General features: G+C 34.9%; 1 protein-coding gene across 1 annotated transcript; it reads right to left on the bottom strand.

Annotated features, from left to right (window-relative positions):
* Positions 1-846: 846 nt before the first annotated feature.
* On the bottom strand, positions 847-18,751 carry LOC149089318 (pyruvate dehydrogenase E1 component subunit beta, mitochondrial-like). The gene is made up of 11 exons (XM_089237846.1): positions 18,537-18,751; positions 11,813-11,860; positions 10,727-10,834; positions 9,623-9,685; positions 9,372-9,407; positions 8,628-8,735; positions 6,867-7,044; positions 4,492-4,602; positions 2,524-2,615; positions 1,346-1,487; positions 847-1,169 (listed from the first exon to the last, which is right to left on the bottom strand). The coding sequence occupies exons 1-11, from the start codon at positions 18,600-18,602 to the stop codon at positions 1,021-1,023; spliced, it is 1,101 nt and encodes a 366-aa protein (XP_089093972.1). The 5' UTR covers positions 18,603-18,751; the 3' UTR covers positions 847-1,020.
* Positions 18,752-18,857: the final 106 nt, after the last annotated feature.

The following is an 18,857-nucleotide window of genomic DNA, read 5'->3' as shown; positions in this document are numbered from 1 at the left end:
AAAGGTTTCGGTAGAAAAATGTCAACGCGATAAATGCCTAGCATGACCATATTTCCTTCATAAAAATAATGTAAATATCCATACAGGACTGCCAATTACCGCCCAAAATTGTCAAATGTGAATAAAGTTGCCAAATTACATCAGAAAAAAAATTGTCAAAGGCAAATAAAGTTTTGCCAATTGCACCCAAAAGAAAAATTGACAAAAGCAAGTAAAGGTGCCAATAACAGCCGGGAAAAATTGTCAAAATCAAGTAATGTTGTCGAAGGAATATAAAGTTGCCAATGATAACCCAAAAAATTATAGTAAAGTTCCCAACAATCGCTAAAAAATCGCCAATGACGGGAAATAGAGGGTTACTGTGAGTTGCAAAGGGTAAAAATGTAATTCGCCAAAAAACGCAGATGTTTGCCAACTGTTAGTTAAATTTTTTTTACTATAACAAAATGATAGTCATAATTACCATAATTTAAAAGTCATGAAAATATAATCTCAATTCTTGATTTTAAAAATTCAACTAATCCTTGTTGAAAATAAGGGAAGGAATGGGACATTTTTTTTATAAAAAGTTGGGACAGCAAAAATTGTGGGTATATCCCGTAAAGTACGGGTCATATGGTCACATACAAGGTTTTGGCCCAAGTGGAAGAAATACTGAATATCTGACCCGCTGACTGAAAAGGTTGTGCACCCCCTGGTCTATAGGTTTTCAAGATATGGAGGTTTTTTGTTTGTGTTCTCAAACTTTTTCCCACCACCTTATAAAAATTTTATCATTTTCACAACTATCCAGTAACAAAATTCAAGATATTTGGTACACAAAAACGGCTATCAATGCAATACATGTTGAATTTGAATAGGTTAAAAGCGATTTTATTTCTCTTAGGATTGAAATTGGAGACCGCATAGTAAGAAAAAATGTTATTTACCCTAGTTTCACTTCATAAATGACATATTAAGCTGAAATTTTTATACAAAATTTTCCTAATAGGCCTGTTTGTTAGGGGGAACATGAAAAATTTATTGCACATGCAGAACTTTTTTCACTGCGAGGACTATGTCTTTTGCTTGAGGTAGGGCATTTTCTTCCAAGCTCTTTGTGTATGGCATTGGAACATCCGCACCAGTTACCCTCACTACAGGAGCATCTAAATAATCAAATGCTGAACCTAAAAAGAAATAGACATAAATAGAAATAGACAAAGTCCTCATTTTCTAGAATAAGAAACGACCTGTAAATAGAAAAAATTCAGAAACTGAAAGTTATGTAAGAAATGACCAAGTTCTTTCTATCAATAATAACTAATTCAGTTTTGGCTTTCATGAGATGTATGTCAATACTCACTTTCTATAATTCTCGCACAAATCTCGGCACCTATACCAGACTGAGGCCACCCTTGCTCAACCGTCACCAAATTGTGCGTTTTCTTGACAGAATCTATTATACATTGTTCGTCAAGGGGCCGGATGGTCCGAAGATTTATAACCTAGATATAAACATCCAAAAACACATAGAATTAGTCGGAAGAATGAGTATGAGAAAATCATTATTTATCAGGAATGATAAACAATCATGTTATCTATACCATGATTTCCTGTGTATAACCCTCATGCTATCCAAGAAAAAAATATATTTTTGTTAGTTTTGGGAGTAATATAATGATTCGGGTAATACAATGATATTTTAAAAATTTAAATACACAAATGCAAAAAAATGTGATTTTAATTTTACTCATCTTTTGTTATTTTACCCCAGAAACAAGTTTAACCTTTTGCGATCCTATGTCAAGGTGGACTCAATATAGGATTGCATCAGGGAACGAAATTGATACTTCGTTGTTCGGCGAGTGTTTTAAGGTATTATACTAATGCACAGGCCTGTTTCTTGTATGGGCAAACAGAGCATAAGCCGAGGTCCCAAAGGTTTTCTTTCTAACCTCAAGGGATTTCAATAAACTTAATAAACAGTTTCTTTTCTTTTTCTTTTTGGTTAAAAAAATATTTTTTACCCTAGGATAGTGCTTAATGCTTGATATGTAAAACTCTTGAGGGAAACTTGAACAATGAGTGAAATGTAAAAAATTAAATTTTAGTGTCAAAGCATTGTCGTTTCAATTAAAACTTTTTCTTGGGTCATTTTTTTGCATGAGGCTTGTTTGCATGAAACTATAGTAACTTTTTTTATTGTTCCATTGTAAATTAAAATTGCGTATTTGAACAAAAATATGCACAATATCAGTTTTAAACACAATCTCTAACTTATATCATTAAAACTAAATTTATTTCAAAATGAATACGACTGTAAACCCCAGTTGTTCACAGTTACCCTTTTTTTATGGTAGAATTTTTTTTGTCCCACCACAACAGAGGAGTTTTACCCTATACCTCTGGTAGTCACAACCATAAATGCTGACAGTACTTTGACTAGAATCTGCAGAAAAGATGCAGGAAGATGCATATACATCCTTAGCATTTTTCTGTTTTCATACTAGTTTATATAGGCAAAATAGAAAAACAACTCACTTCACAATCTATTCCACTGCTGTTCAATTCTTTTGCCGCCTCAAGACATGTGCCAACAGATTTCGAATGTGACACCAGAGTGATATGTTGACCTGCAAATATGGCATATTAGGTCATCACAATATAAGTATTCAAATATTTTTCTTATTTGCACATGCAATGAAATATTTCTTTTTAAATATTTTTTTTTTATTGATATGTTGAGGTAAGTGAAAGAGAGGTAAGGTAAACAAGGTAGTGAAAAAGCTGGATTATTTTTACTCAAAACTTTATAACATTTTCATTTTGAATCAGTATATTCATAGCACATTCACTAAATTAGTCGATTCCCAAACTTATATTTGCTTTATTTATGCATACTGATACACTATGTCCCCAAAAGGTTACAAGATCTAAAAAAAATGTTTTTTTCAACAAAGATAAATGTATGAAAAATATTTTACTACAGACCAGATGCAATCAGCATCAAACTACTCATTCTATAAAGAAAAAAAATTTTACCCCACAACAGGAAACAAATAAAAGTTTATGAAATATGCATTTACAGTAACTGTTTATGCATATACACAATGCTGATTGTATAACAAAATTTTGTACTTTGTGGAATGCAGCAGTTTTGGCAATTGGAGTATTTTTCAATGTCCACTAATATTTAAGGCAAAGAAAATTATTAAGACTTGTTTACCCTGCATCCAGTTTTGGATGAAGTTTTGAAAGTTTATAAAAAAAGAGGGCCACATGCCCCACCTGCCCAACCAACACACCTGCAGATAAAATGGTGTTTTTTTTCACCTTCTAGATAGATAATGAGAAAATAAGATATAGCATGTGGTGTTCAGACAGATCAGAGACATCATTTTGTAGGAGTTGAGGGTCCGAATTGTACCATCCAGTTAATATGGCATGTTTCAAGGCATCCATCGAGCGGAACTGTCGTCCATTAGAATAGACTTTGAGTCATTACACTCCACACATTTTCTACTAGGTTGAGATCAGGACTCATCAGTGGCCAGTCCAGTAGTCAAATTTTTCATATTCGAATAGTTTTTCATGGCATTGGATGCTGGAGGGGAGCATTATCATGCTCCACCCTCATGTCTGTTAAACTATGACCATGGCTGTTTCCTGAAATTTATATATTTATGAGGACCAAGTTCCATTGCCTTCAATTGCTGAAAACAAGGCTGATGATCCTTATTTGATGCATTCGTCTCCATAAGCTATGTGGTTTCGCATCTACTCTAATCAATTACTTATGAGAAGCTTAAAGAAAAGCAGTTGATGTGCCATTTTCATATGCGATATAAAACCAGTTTTGTTTTTTTCTGTCTATAACAGTATTTTTCGATACACTCAAACCACAAGCCCGAGCAATTCTAAAAACTGACACTACCTGGTTATAGATGTCATTCTTTTTATCAACCCATTATCTCGTCAAGTCATACACTGAGGTCTTCCTGAACATACTTTCCGGTGATATGACATCTTACTGGCTAAAACACAATAAATTACACTTTTGCAATGATTTAAAACCTCTGATATATGTTTCTGTAATAGCTCTACCTTGCAACTTTAGATTCAAAATTTTGTTGGCCTGTTTATGGAAAATTATGATGCTTATCTTGTAAAAAAAAAGACTCTCTCTCACATCTTATTGTCTCACTGTGCATATATAGATTTCAAGTTTTGAATCATGATTACATGTTTCAAATTTGCATATAAACATGTGTATTCACTAGTTTCCATAAACTTTTGGGACACTTAACAAATGTATATAAACTTTGTATTATTTCATAGAAAAAATAGTCTTTATATTATTAGAAAAATGTTCACTATACCATGTGCTACCGAAATTATACAGAATAAACAAAAATCTATAAATTTTTGGGACACTGTCAGCACAACGTAACACATATAAAATACATTTTTAGCACTTAAATTAAATGTTGATAGGAATCAGAAATTTACCAGATTTTTCAATTTTGGCTTTGCCAATGGGTATGAGAAAGTCTTTCGATGACGCCTCGTCTGGAATCTCAAAGGCGATACCATACATTAGTTCATTTTCTAAGAAAACCACTGAAAAGAAAACAGTAATTTTTCTTGAGTAATTCAAAACTTCCCATTATAGTGATATATTATGAGACAGCAGAATTTTACAAATTTAAAAACCCACAAAAAAATTTCTCTAAAACCACCACCAATAGCTCCTCAGAAATCTTGGTTTTCAGAGAGGCAGTCAAATCTTAGTCCATGGGTAAAATTATTTTTCAGGTTACAAATATGCAGGAACAAAATTGAATCAGTGAGAAGATTAATACAAGTTCAAATTCTGCCTAATTTTTTTAATGAATCAAACTATTCAATCAAATCAAATCTATTCAATCATAGATTTAAAGCTATCTAACTGATTCTATCTTAAACTGTTGATCTAAGCATTTAGTGTAAGAGCAGTATTATACCAGCCTCCCTTCATTGGTTCCAGGCATGTAATAAATTTGAATCAGTGGAAAAACAGTACCTGTTCAGCACTCAAAACTTGATTACATCAAATTGAGAATTTTCGAAGTCCACAAAATACTGTTTTATATAAAGAACGTCCTAGTTCTTCTGAGAAGTTCCAGTACTACTAGACAGTCCTAGTACTGTTCTTATTTTCACTGATTCAATTATTTAAGTCATTCAGAGTGCTCTATGTGATACACAGTGTTGAAAAAGTAATTGATGAAATAGTTGGTAAGATAAAATGCGTTAGGGAGTCTGAAAAACAAAGCCTGGATCTGATTGAATACATAACAAAATTTTGAGAACTCTAAGGACACATACTCATATATATATAATAATATGTGAAACAGTTCTGTGGTGTTTGGTCAGAACATAACTCCAAAATCACATTTCTGAGATATAAGCATTCATTTAAAAATCAAAAATAAAACATACACACAAATACAAATGCAAATATCATACATCAGTATGTTGTTTAGCCGTACACACATATTTATGCATTTATCTCACTTCTAATTAGTTATAATTAGCAAGACTTACTTTTAGATCAAAAAGCCATTTTTTGGAAACATCATGTTCTGACCAAACACCACAGAACTATTTTACATATAAATTTTCACTTCATACTAGGGATTTTATTTAAAAGAAAGCTACAGCTGCATAGATTTAAAGCTTTTGCTTGCCAGTCTTGATGAAATATAATGAAATTATTTCCTCTATCACTAATCAAAAAACGACCCTTCAAGAAAGAAAGTGCACTACTTGTCTTAAATGGGGGGGACAGAAATTAGAACCCCATGACGGAATAATTCTGGAACATAAATGAGCACTAACCCAGAGGATAACGTTCTATTGAAGATTTTCTTTGCAGTTTTTATTTTATTATTTATAATCTGGGGCAGGGTTTAAGCTAGATAAAAAGAATTCCTTTAGCAAAAAATTGAAAATGGGAAAAAAAGCTTTAGCAAAAAGCTAAAATGTTAATAATTGATGGATGGATGTCTACTTGTTTCGTACCTCTTGTATGCATTTTTACAAAAGTGGCTACTACTTCTTTTGAACTCCAAGATTTTCTTTCGCATTTTGCAAAAAATGCAACTGTAGCTTCAACCCTGATCTGTGGTAACATCACTGGACAACAATAAAATTGCATGCGACATGAAAACGCATAATTTCAAATGGTTTTGAACTGTTGATATCACAGTGAAAAGGGTTTTTGGCTCTTGTTTTTGAGATATTACCATGTTAACAGTTGAAAAGTGCTTTGCGAGAGTTATATAGTTAAAAAAAAGTGGTAAGGAAGATAGAACGTTTGCCAGGGAAAATGATTAATCTCAATGCTGGCTGACCACTGTTGGACAATTGTAAGCTATGTCCTTATATGCACAAGAAAGTATGTGTCAGATGCCATTGAATGAACTATTGCATTGTTTTTGCATGCATTTGTGTTGTTTTATGTATATTAATGTTGCGCCTCTATAGGTGAAGTTTCTATGTATATTTGTGTTGTTTTTTCTGTATATTTATTTTCTATATACCTACGCTGTGTTTCAATGTATTGTATTGTGTTACTATATGTGTATTTAGTGTACAATTCCATAGGAAAAAATGCCAATCCAGCTTTTTTTATGGTCAAATTTGTATTAAGCACACTGAATTACATAAGAAATTACTTCTTTTCTTTGGACACAAACTTTATCAAAATTTATTGTTCAGTGTAATTTTAGGTATGCATACTTTTTTGAAGTAGGAAAACTTCAATAGACATAAACCAATAAAGATTGCAATCACCAATGAAAACAATCTTAAAATTTGAACAATAAATATTTCCAAATTACCAGGATCAGGATCCCTTATTGCACTTTTTAAAAGTCCTTTAGCATCCTCAGAGTTATAAGGAGAAACCACTTTCAAACCTGGACAATTTGAGTACCAAGAAGCAAAACACTGTGAATGTTGTGCAGCAACACCAGATGCTGCTCCATTCGGGCCTCTGAAGACTATAGGTACATTTACCTGCAAGTTGAGTTAATAACAGATAAATCAATTACAGGTATTGTTTAAAAACAATAGGGAAACTAGAATATGAATTACAGTCCATATCTGAAATCTTGCCAATTTATGGACTAGCCAAACTTCAGCCACTGACTACTTATAACATATATACACACAAGTAATTTTTAAAAAGTAAAATGAGCAGTGTACACCCCTCTTATAATGTTCCCAGTTAAAATGTTTTCCCGCTAAGTACCACTTATTTGGGTTGCTGTATTTTTGAAATATATGACATCCATATTTATTATGCACATTTTTATCCCAGCCACGTTGTTGGGCATTTTGCCTATTGTAGCATTGTATTTGTATAATATTCATGGTCTCTCTTTCTCTTCCAAACTCTTACTAATACTCAAGATTTCTCATGTAAAAAGCATTTTCCCACTTATAAAGTTTTTCATGAGGGTCATTTGAAAGGCGTTACAAGCAGGATCAGGATCCATTCCATAAGTACTTTGACTGGTCAAAACATCAAGTGACATGTTTCCTCTAATATAAAAAATATTTTTAATAAATATTTTTATGACATCGAAAAAAAACAAGTTGAATTAACATGTATCATATAATGAATATACAATTAAATTTATTTTAAAGCCATTATTGATATGTCATGAGAATCTTTTCAATTCCTTTTCAATGCATTAATAGAATTCAACACTTCTTTACTCCTTGCTCTCTTTTGCAGATCCACAGACTGTCTCTGGCAAAAGCCTTTTGAAGTTCTCTATATCAAACTGATTTGTTCCCCTCGGTTTGATTGCTGTCACAATTACAACTCTTTCACAGTGACACCTAGTTGAATTATGTAAAACATTGTGTGATCACTTTTAGCTAATAGGCATCTCTAAAGGGAAAATATATTTAGGTGTGGTTTTTAATAATGTGACTGTGATGTGCTTCAATGTGTTAGGAACAGTCCGGCAACCAGCTTTTAAGTTTAATCTTCCTTTGTTTTGAAAATTTAAAAATGTAGAACATATACAGTGAAACCTGTCCATAACAATACTGTAGGACCTAGAAAAATATTGTTATAGATCAGTTATCAGTGTAAACAATTAAACCATTTGCGCTATTTTATCGTTATATAGAGTATTGTTACACACAGATTCCTCTGTATATCTCCAAGGCATGTAATGGCAATGTTTTGAGTGGCAAATTGTTGAGTCTGATTAACTGTTGCAAATATTTGAATAATTGATTTAAGATTAAAGTGTGGTTCACAACACAAGTGTCAAGTGTGGCTCCCTACATCTTGCAGCCGGGTCCCCTAGACTGGAAACTTTGACAGGGACCTTCAAAGTGAATTTATAGTGTGAAAAACAAAAATTATAAGAATTGTTTCAGGCCCTAGGGCTGGAGCCTTCTCAACCCTGACTTTGTGAGAACCATGGTGTTAGGTATTTTTTTAATGTGTATTTCATACGTTGACATATGTTTTTGTTTCAATGACACAACACACATATATTATATGTGTGTTGTGTATATATATTATATAGCATGCATAACTTTCAAATTTAATATACATATTACCATTGTTTTATTACCTTTCCAGCAGACATGTAAAATGTTTTTGCCGCAGAATTTATTACATGATCTATGGCTTGCATGGAGAAGTTGAACGTCATGAATTCACAAATGGGCCTCAAGCCTGCCTGGAAAAAGCATAGAAAATGTCTCAAAGTCGAATGAAATCATTCAGTAAAATTTTCCTGCTGTATTAACACGATAGCAAAGAATGAATTCATCAAATCAGGCACATCTTCTGGTCAAAAGATTTCTCTATATTTTAACTTCTTAAATCCTGGAAGCCATTTTGAATTTTATGTCTTTTACGTTTATTTTTAACTGTGAAACAGCCTAAAATTTTTTTCTACCTACAGTTGAGTATGAATATGTTGCTATCAAATGTTTACAACATCTAGAACAAATTTTGAGGTCTCTGAGCATTTCATTTAGCTAGTTCCCCAAAATTTTTGTTCCATCACTCCCATCTTCAGAATTTTTTTCACTAATCAACCCCCAACTCAAGTGACCCCACAGGATCCTATGTTATACTCATAGCTTCTGTTGTCTACCCCCGGACCATTCCATCGCCCACCGAGGGCGATATTGCCACTTTGGGAAACACTGAGCAAGGTGAACTTTTTACGTGTTGCCTAGTGTCTCCCACAGGTAATGCAGGGACTGAGAAGGTTAAGGAATAGTTACTAAAAAACACATTAAAAGTTATACAGGGAAAAGCTGATAAGAATACGAGAAGAAAATGAAAAAACTGTTCTTTTACAGACCATAGCTGCACCAACAGCAATTCCTGCAAATCCCATCTACAAACAAGAAGAAAAAAGTTTCAAGATGGATTCTTAGAAATAAATTTATAAAAGCACATTTTTGAGGACACTTTTGTGAACTATTTTTTACACTATTACTTATCACCCATGACAATAAACCATAAACTGACAAATATTAGTTAGCCTTAAAATGACATAAAAAGACTCTATATTGTATCATGAGTTACAGTAACTATGATACCCATACTAACCTCAGTGATAGGAGTATCAATCACTCTTTTGTCACCATATTTTTTCCACAAGCCTCTCGAAATCTGAAAAATAGATGGAGCATTTTTTAGGAACATTTAAAAATAATAATAACTACATTTTTTTAAGTGAGTTTTATAATTGATAAAATTTCAAACAGTTGATCAGAATTAAATATTTGATTATTAATTATACAAGTGGCAATCCCTAAACTATATGATGTAACACTTTAGAGTGCAGCAACACATGAAAGAAACAATAAGAAATATTTTAAATTAGAATTCTACCCTAAAGAAAGTGATGGAAATGTGAGAATTTCAGAGAAATTTAAAAGACTACTTTCTTTTTAAAAAACACATATGAATAAAATAAATTGCTCTCAAGAGATACAGCATGATCTCAAAAAGTAACTGGATTCAAGGAAACATATTTTCTGGAATTATGCCGAGGTTAACTCAGAAAGAAAAGTCATCTGGTCTTTGCCGGGACTCAAACCCCAGTCCTCTTGCATACCAGCAAGCATGCTACCATCTACACCACTGGAGACACAATCCTGCCTTCCTTATTTTATGAACTGTGGTGTGAAGCGCTAAAGTAGCGATATCTACTGTCCCACCTGGGGCCATTTGCTGAAAGTTAAGAGGCTACTAATGCCTCTACTTATCTTGGGCTAAAAGAAAAAGCCATCTATCTCTCAGTAATTGCAGTGCCATGCTGTCGCCTGCAAAACCCCAGAAGTCAGTCCAGGAAAAAATACATGACATTTCAAAATTGATTTTTAATGGTCTGAGTGTGTTGCAAATATTGGTAAATGAGTAAATATATGCAGGGCAAATAGCCAGTCTAATTTGGTAGGAGAAAAGTTTGTTCCCACTTCAAAAAAAAAATCCTTCACTAAAACCTTTTATTTCCATATTTCTGGGAAGTGATAGATGTGCTGACATGAAGTTCAAAAGATTATTTTTGTCTCATCAGACTCCAAATTTAGTAAGCCCATCCAGAAAATTTTAGGCACCAAACAGGAATTTTTTAAGATCGACATGGTGATATGATACCAGGGGTTTGTTGAGCTCTGGCTATATGTAATATGATGTGTAGTTTCTCACTTTGTAGGCTCCGTCATACATTGCAACTTCTTCCCCAAGAATAAAAACTCTTTCATCTCTATCCATTTCTTCATCCATGGCAGAATTGAGAGCATCTCTTACTGTAAGCTGAAGAGGTAAAATAAATTTCATTACTGATACACAACAAATACATGGTGTACATATATACAGTGTGTTTGAAAAGTTTAGGCACAGTAAGAAAATTACAAAAAATATTAAAACTAGATAAAGCACAGCAAGAAAATATCGAGATTTTAATTTAAACATGCACACATAGCTACACATACATAGTATTGAAAACAACTGAATTTCAAAGTTTGAGAACATAAATAAATGTATACAGAGTGCACAAAAATATGAGAAACATGTGGGTCTTTAGTGTCTTGGCACATTGAAACAAAAAAAGTAAAAATGTAAAGCAAAAAAGTAAAAATGTGCATGCCATAAAGAGGGGGCACCAAGGGTACCACACCCAGAAATTAACTAGCCACACAACTGGTTAATAACTTCATGCATATTTGTTACATATGTGTTCCATTTTTTGCATATGTAAGGAGAATGGATTAAATTTGTGGAGAGAAGGAGAGAGAGAGAGCACTCAAAAAATTCTAACACAGAAACCTGCCAGAGATCCTGGCCTAGAAATCCAGGATTTAAGGTTTCTGAGAGATATGTATGTGTGCAGGCCTGTCATTTGCCCCTCAGATTTAAAAATATACTAGAACTGGTATGTATATATATATATTTATTTATTTAGTACATGTTCTTATCTTACCCCCCCCCCCCAAAAAGTTGAAATGATGGGTCTGGCCTTATTTACCTACCCATAGTGTGAATATTCATTTAACAGAAATTTTTTGGTCTTTAACCATTGGATCACGAAACCCCCCCCCCCATTTTGATTACTAGCACTATCATTAGCTAGCACCATAATCAAAGCTATCATCTGAATGCATTCAAAAGAGGTCACTCACAGCAGAGTGGTTGGAGTTTAACAACTTGAGCACAAAATGTTTACAAAAGCTGTTGGTGTGAACCTTAATTCAACATAAAAATCAAAAATTATAAATATATATGAACACAAACCTGTGCACAGTACACGGCTGTGGACGAGAACTGCCGTTTTCTCAAAACCTGTGTACAGAAATCAGAAGTAACAAGTCTATCATTAAAAAAAATTACAGTGAACTTGACACATTAACAACATGATAACTAATACAATGACTAACTGACATAGTAATAACATGATAATTACTTTAAAGTTGAAAAAAGTTTCCTGTACACGCAAGCCTACTGTAATTTTTTTTTAAAATGACCAGCAGGCTCTCCATGAAAAGAACAAAAAATATGCTTCATGGGGTTATACAGTAGAGCCTCTTTAATCTGGACGAATCCAAAATCGGGACACTTCTGCCAAGATTTTTTCCCCCCTAAACTAGGGACTTAATAAATAATCCCACTAATATTCAGTTTGAAGATAATATATCAGTGGTTCAAATTATTCATTCTTCAAGTTCCCCCCCCCCCCCTCCCCTAGAAATGCTGAGAAGTTGTAGGCACTCCCAGAGGTGTTTATAGGGGGTAATATCGGACTACAGCACAAAGTGACAAGCTTGGAGGTGCGGCAAATTTAAGTACAGCAAAATTCTGTTGTAAAGACAGTTTACAATCACAAAGAAAATTGCCATCATAACCTACTTCTCGTTACAAGAGAATTTCTAATTTTTACTGTCAGGTTATAAAATTGTAGAAAATTGCTGCTTTATCTGCATTAAAACATCTTTTAGATTATTTCATTCTAATATTAACAAATGAACAGAAGTCTGGTCATGAAATTTATTTTTGGTCTAGCGGCTGTTGATTCTCAAGTTTTCCATTGAGTTTCGCACTGTCAAAGCGATTTAGTCGCCCAAACTAACAATTGAAATTTTCAATTATCATATCATTGCTCAATTCTGTGGCTTCATGAGCTCGTTAACATGTTTTGGCCAAAAAAAAAATTACCATGCCTTTTTAAGTTTCAGAAACAACTTTAACTCTATAATGCCCAGATCGCCCGAAGTCGGCCGAGTAGGTTAATGCCCATAACCGCCTCAAGTCGGCCCAGATAGGGGGTATGTTTTGGTGGGCTTTTGTCACCAACGGGGAAGAAGATGAAAGCTCTTGTCAGAGGCGGGAACGGAAAAGACAACTGCAACCAGTGGCGGATCCAGGGGGGGGCGATGGGGGCGATCGCCCCCCCCAAGAGCCTTTAAACAATAGGTGAAGGGGCGATCGCCCCTCCCAAGAGCCTTCAAGCAAACATAACTCCAGTTACCTCACTTTTTTTCTTTATTAATCCTTAATTTTTTTAATTAATTTCCTTTTTTTCTCAAAGTTCCTTTCCCTAAAATTTGTTTTCCAAGTTTCACCTTGAGATTTCTTCTGCTGGTAAGGTCGAAAAAATAAAGAAGTCATAGCCGGAGGAGGGTCAATTGTATTCCCACCAAGGTTCTACAGGGATTCCATACGATTCGGCTGTCACGCTGCCCTTTTGCTTTCCCCCTAGCGCCTAAGGGCTCGTGTAGAGAGGCAAAAAAATGTACACCCTTCAGTTTTCTTGGTAACGCGCAGTAAAGCACAAGCCATCCAATAAGATGAATCATCGTTTTCTAGCCTTTGTTATCTCTTTTTTTTTTAAATTCAGTCCTGAAACCCGCAAGCTTGACGTGGATCAAAAAATGACCATGTCTTCGAAAAAAACTGTTTTCAGTAAGCAAAAATTTTTAAATTTTAAAATAAATGGATATTAAGAAAATTAATTCTATTACTTTTTGTAGCACATCTGGTTTTTTCCCAGAGAATGAAGCTGCATTCGCTTACGGATTCACTGATAATGACATTAACGGGGGGTTCCCCCACAGGGTGAGGCTAACAGGGCTCAGGACGATTCTTATCATTTTTTGATTTTCACTCTACAAATTCACTATAGTGGGGCCTAAAAGTATGAAAAATCTCAGCAAAGCCCCCCCCCCCCCTCCTCGAAAACGTAGCTCAAAAGACCTGCGCCAGAAGGTGAGCATTTGAACACACATAGCTTCTCTATAATATCTATGAAAATATAGGCCTCTGCCCCATCTAATAATTAAAGCCTTTGTAATTTGAAATAAGTACCTGGATTAAACATTATAAGTGGATCGCGCGTATAATGCTTTTCCAAAAACCGCCATAAAATCGTTTTAAGCGGAAAAACGCTTTAAACGGGAAATATTAATATTTCCCGTTTAAAGCGTCTCTATGGTCTGAGCATTAGTTGAAGATGGAACCACGAAAATGAATCGCACTAAGCGGGAAAAGGTTCTAAGAGCAGTGCCGCAACCAGATGCTTGGTCAGCATCTTGGTGTCCCTTGTAATGTTAAAGGGCAGGTAAAATGTTGAAATTCACGCCCCCCCCCCCTCCGGTCCAGCGCCCGGGGCACCAAACCTACCTCCTCTTCCCATGTTTCGGCCTTGAGGAACGTTATAAGTGGAATCCACTATATAAAATTGATTGTGTGGAGTCGGATGTTCTGCGGGAATTAAATTTAACCACCATCTTTTCAGACAAAAAATCTGAAAATTAATATTGTGCACTTGATAATCATAATTAAATAATAATGAAAATCATTTCAATTTGCATGAAAGTAAGCTTTTGCTATTTAACGTATCTGTGGCGAAAAACTGTTTTTGAATAGGTTTTTGACAACCATATAGTCTGCACAAAATTGAATAAGAAATTTATTATTTTAAATCGCGCAATATTAGATTAATGTTCTTTACATCAATCGCCAAGTCCTCGAAGCGTATACGTGAACACGAAAAGTTTCTGGAGTGAGTGTAGCTCGGCTTTGGATGCTTGAGTTTCCAGCAGCGGTTCCGAACCTTTTCAGTGCATACGCCAAGCAGATCATGAGTAAATACTAAACAAGGTATTGAGCGAAACAAGAGGGACCACCTTAGGGACCCCATGGATGGAAACAAAGTCCCTTTGGTCGGGTCCAGTGCCGAGTGGGGAGTACTGAGCTGATATTAATTAGTACGAGATAAGCAGAGCCAGTTGAGGGCCCCACATGGATCTGCCGGCAAATAGAATTCTCTATCGAACGAGACAGACCACAGAGGGCTCACCTGGAATCACTGATGTAAACAAAGCTCATTTGGCCGATCCCATCACCGGCATTCAAAATCTGAACAGGGAAAACATCTACCCTGTGCTGTACTGAAACCGCCTTATCACGGACCCTACATATGAGAGGACAAAAGCTGCGCCGCATAGGTTCAGCTTTTTATCTGAAGCCATGAAGTCATTTAAAGTTTGAGCGGTCACAAGAATTTTTCGCAAGCTCAGTGCGACTCGTTACGGGTAAGGGTGCTGTCGGTGTGCGCGTAGTAGCCTACCTATTTATTTGATAACTACTTTGTTATTGTGCGTAAAGTTCATGCTCCCAAGGGTGGAGCTGACAGGGCCGGGGACGATTCTCATCATTTTTTTTTGTTTTTTTAAGCTATAAATTAACTATAAAAGGGCCCGTGAAAAGTCTGGTCTGGGGGCCCACTAGAGGCTTTAGCCTAGGGGCCCGCTCTAGGATGTGGAGGCCATGGTCAGGACTTTAGATAATTTTTTTTTCCTTCAAATGTTCAAGGATCGTCTCTCTTAAACGAGGTTTCTTGTATCCGAGTTAGCTTAGAATTCATTTCCTCTGGTTGACCGAGATCCTTATTTTATTCATATTAATTTGCCTAATTGTTATCATAACGTCACAAAGAGAAACGTTTAATACTTTCACAGTGATCAAAAAAATTAAATTTAAACGGAAAGTATCTCTCTACTTTGACTTGAAAAGCTGGAAAAAAGCATTTATCGAATACATTCGGATGAATTTTTATTTGTGCGCATTGTTTTGTCCGGTTAACTGTGAGCCTTAATTTTTATCAAGCGAAGGAGGAAGAAATAGTATTCTAGGAACATTTTAAAATACCAATTCTTCATACGCTTTTGATATTCTGCTCTCTTTTCATCTGCAAAGTTTTTATTTATTTGTACAATTGCTCATGACACTGTTAATAAAAAAACATTTTTAACTGGTAATGTGCATCAGAATTCCTTACAATGTTTATAAATATAACACACATTATTCAGTCTGCACCTCAACCTTTTTTTTCGTACGGTATTTTTTGCGAGGGTAGCCGGCACAAACGTTCAAATTTATTATCAAAAACAGCTTATTCATTAATTGTAACACCAGTTGCTGCAAGCAAGTTTTTAAATAAGTATGCTGCATATTGAAAAAATATAATTTTTATAAATATAAATTTTAATTTAGATTTAATTTTTAACTGCCTTCAATTTTTAATTAATTTTTATTTTCAATTAAAATGTAATCGTAATTAATTTTAATGTTAATTAATTTTTTAAATGAAAATTAATTGAAAGTTTTAAATAATTTTAATTCTTAATTAATTTTTTATTAGTTTTTTTATTTTAAGTACGTTTGGCACCTGCGGACACTAGTTTGGGTCTCACCGATCGACATCTTCATTGTGAAAAATCGCCCCCCCCAACACATCACCCTGGATCCGCGCCTGACTGCAACGCCCTATCAATGGGATTTTAAAAGCTGATTTACTAGAATATTCCTTGAGAATGGACTAAGGGTACTCAATGCATTTTACAAAGAGATAAAACTGTGAGGAAAGGGGTGATTTCAGTATATATATATATAGACAAATTATCTCCCGAAAATCCATTGAAATGAAAGGGTGAACGTCAATGCAAAGGGTGGCATGAATAGAAACTCATGGAGAAAGGGTGGGGGAAGAGAGAAAGTGGCTGAAATTTGGACGAGTCCACTTCGAACACAAATAACTTGATATTTTCACGACCCTCCCAGGTTTTCTATCTGGGCGTTAAAGAGTTAAACTTCAGGTCCAGTGGTCTCTCAGTCACATGGGGGGGGGGGGGGACAAAAGCCAAATAAAATTATGCATCACATGTACGCAGCGGGGGGGACAGAAATAGGAAGAGAAGGGTTTAAAACAATTAGACTTTTCAGAGTCCATTCTTTGGTAGGAAGTCCTTTTAAGCTATTTTAACGAGGAGCATGTGCCATGATAAGAGTCATCATGTTTAATTCTTGAAGAAAAAAAGAAGGAAAAACTGACATTTTTTTTTAAATGTTTTTCAGACTTTTTGAAAATTTGAAATCACAATGTCATAGCAAATGATTCCCAATTTTAAAGTCACTATAACGGAATTTTTTTTAAATGTTTTTAACATTAGCTATTTGACAATAATCACTCATTACAGAGGGATTCTCATTACAAGCTGTACCCATTATAACAGACTTTTACTGTAATTGGTGGTCAAGAACATTAAATTTAAAAAAAAGGGAAATGCATGAAATTTAAATAACCCAAAGCCATAAATCCCCCCCTATGCATGTTCTTTGAAATGTGTAGGAGGTTTGTATATCCCTAGAAATGTAGTCTGAGTGGCCCTAGATACGTGAAGGTAGTTTTTATTTCCCCAAGATATGTCTCAAAGGTTTGCATAAGCCTATAATGCTTATAATGCTGTGCAACCCTCCCTCCTGCTGTGAAATTGTGTGTGCATTACACTGGACTCTACAACAATCCAGGTTCAGACCCTGTTGGTGGCAGGGTCCAACCTTGCCATCTTCACTTCAGAGCATGGAAGGTAAATAACAGCACCAGCAAAAATAACACAAAAAAAACACATGCGCTCACGACACATATTCTAGCATTTATCTATTCTCCTTAGAAATTTTGCAGGGGAATGCGTGCCATTATGCATGTACAGTGTTAAATATTTATGGTGCAAACCACCATTGAAATGCATAGGAAGTTTGCTTATCCCGACATAACTGTGCACAAGACATTCCAAACCCCCGGAAATGCATTAGAGTTGCGTGTGTGTAGTCTTAGAGATGCTTATAAGGTATATACGCATAACAAAATAACTGCACAGGATTGCTTGTATACATATAATAATGCACAAGAGGCATTCATACTTATATAAATGCTTAGGAAACTTGACATAGTCATTTGTGTATTTTTCCATACAAAACATTTTGTAGTTTTTCTATTATTTCTCTCGTTTTGCTTGCCATTATGAATTGCTTCATGTAAAAGTAACAAGTCATTCAGGGCTTACAGGTGCACCCCACTCGATAGTACCTGTACCACAGGCTGGGAACCACTGCGATACAGGAGCAGTCGCTGTAGGTGGAGTGCCAAATCTGTGCTGAAAGGACGAAAAACTGCTTTATTGACAAAAAAAAACGTGATTTGGGGGAGCCAAAAATGTCCCACACAGGAAGATATTTTTTTTTTACGCCGCTTCTGCTATGGTACATCAACTCTTTCTCATAAAATACAGTGAAACCTCGATATAACGATACTCCGCGGACCAAGGAAAAAATATAGCAGTAGAGGGATTACCACTATATTGACAGGCAGCAGTTAAACGTTAGAATACAGACATAATAGACTTTAAAAAAAAAAAAACACCGTTGTAGAGGAATTTATCGATATATCGAGTATCGTTGTAGCGAGGTTTCACTGTATAAGTTTTTATTTTGGTACTGATTCTAGTGACTTACATTTCCGGCTATTTTTGTTTATTTTACAATCAATACGACAAAAATATGAGAAAACCATGCACTCATCCTTCGTAGATATATGAACGTAAACATACATAATATACACAAGAGTAGATAAACATTTACTGAAGGGAGAAGGATGATTTTTTTTTGATTGATAAGCTCTAACCTTATTATAGTTTTTCAAACGGCTTAGAAGCAACGGTTTCTTGAGGAAGCTTTTCATGAGCTCCATCTTTCTCTCACTTTAATCTTTCTCCCGCAAGACCTCTCTTAACTCAAACCTATTGTAAGAATCAGAAAAAGAGGACGGGATGTCCTCTAAATCTGATTCAAGAAATTTTGCGTCTGCTCGAAAATTTCTGTTGCCATTCCGCAACCGACAAAGTTTTCATTAAAACATTGTAACCATGCGTCCCGTTACTTCACGGGATATTGTCGGAATTTTTTTTTTTTTCTTCAACCGTAAAGACGGATTTTTCCTAGGCAG

This window comes from Pholcus phalangioides, unplaced genomic scaffold, assembly GCF_987345545.1.
Source record: "Pholcus phalangioides strain wild (caught in Gottingen) unplaced genomic scaffold, Ppha-v1.0 ptg000002l_1, whole genome shotgun sequence".
Classification (NCBI taxonomy): domain Eukaryota; kingdom Metazoa; phylum Arthropoda; class Arachnida; order Araneae; family Pholcidae; genus Pholcus; species Pholcus phalangioides.
This window is presented reverse-complemented; position numbering and strand designations above follow the sequence as displayed.

Bases quoted from the DNA above. Each gene is read 5' to 3' on its own strand.
- LOC149089318 (XM_089237846.1), bottom strand. From the start codon at position 18,602: ATGGAGCTCATGAAAAGCTTCCTCAAGAAACCGTTGCTTCTAAGCCGT. The intron at 10,835-11,812 runs GTTTGTGTTCAT...TTACCTCTTCAG, and splicing joins CAGCCGTGTACTGTGCACAG to CTTACAGTAAGAGATGCTCT. The intron at 1,170-1,345 runs GTGAGTATTGAC...ATTTCTTTTTAG, and splicing joins TTGTGCGAGAATTATAGAAA to GTTCAGCATTTGATTATTTA.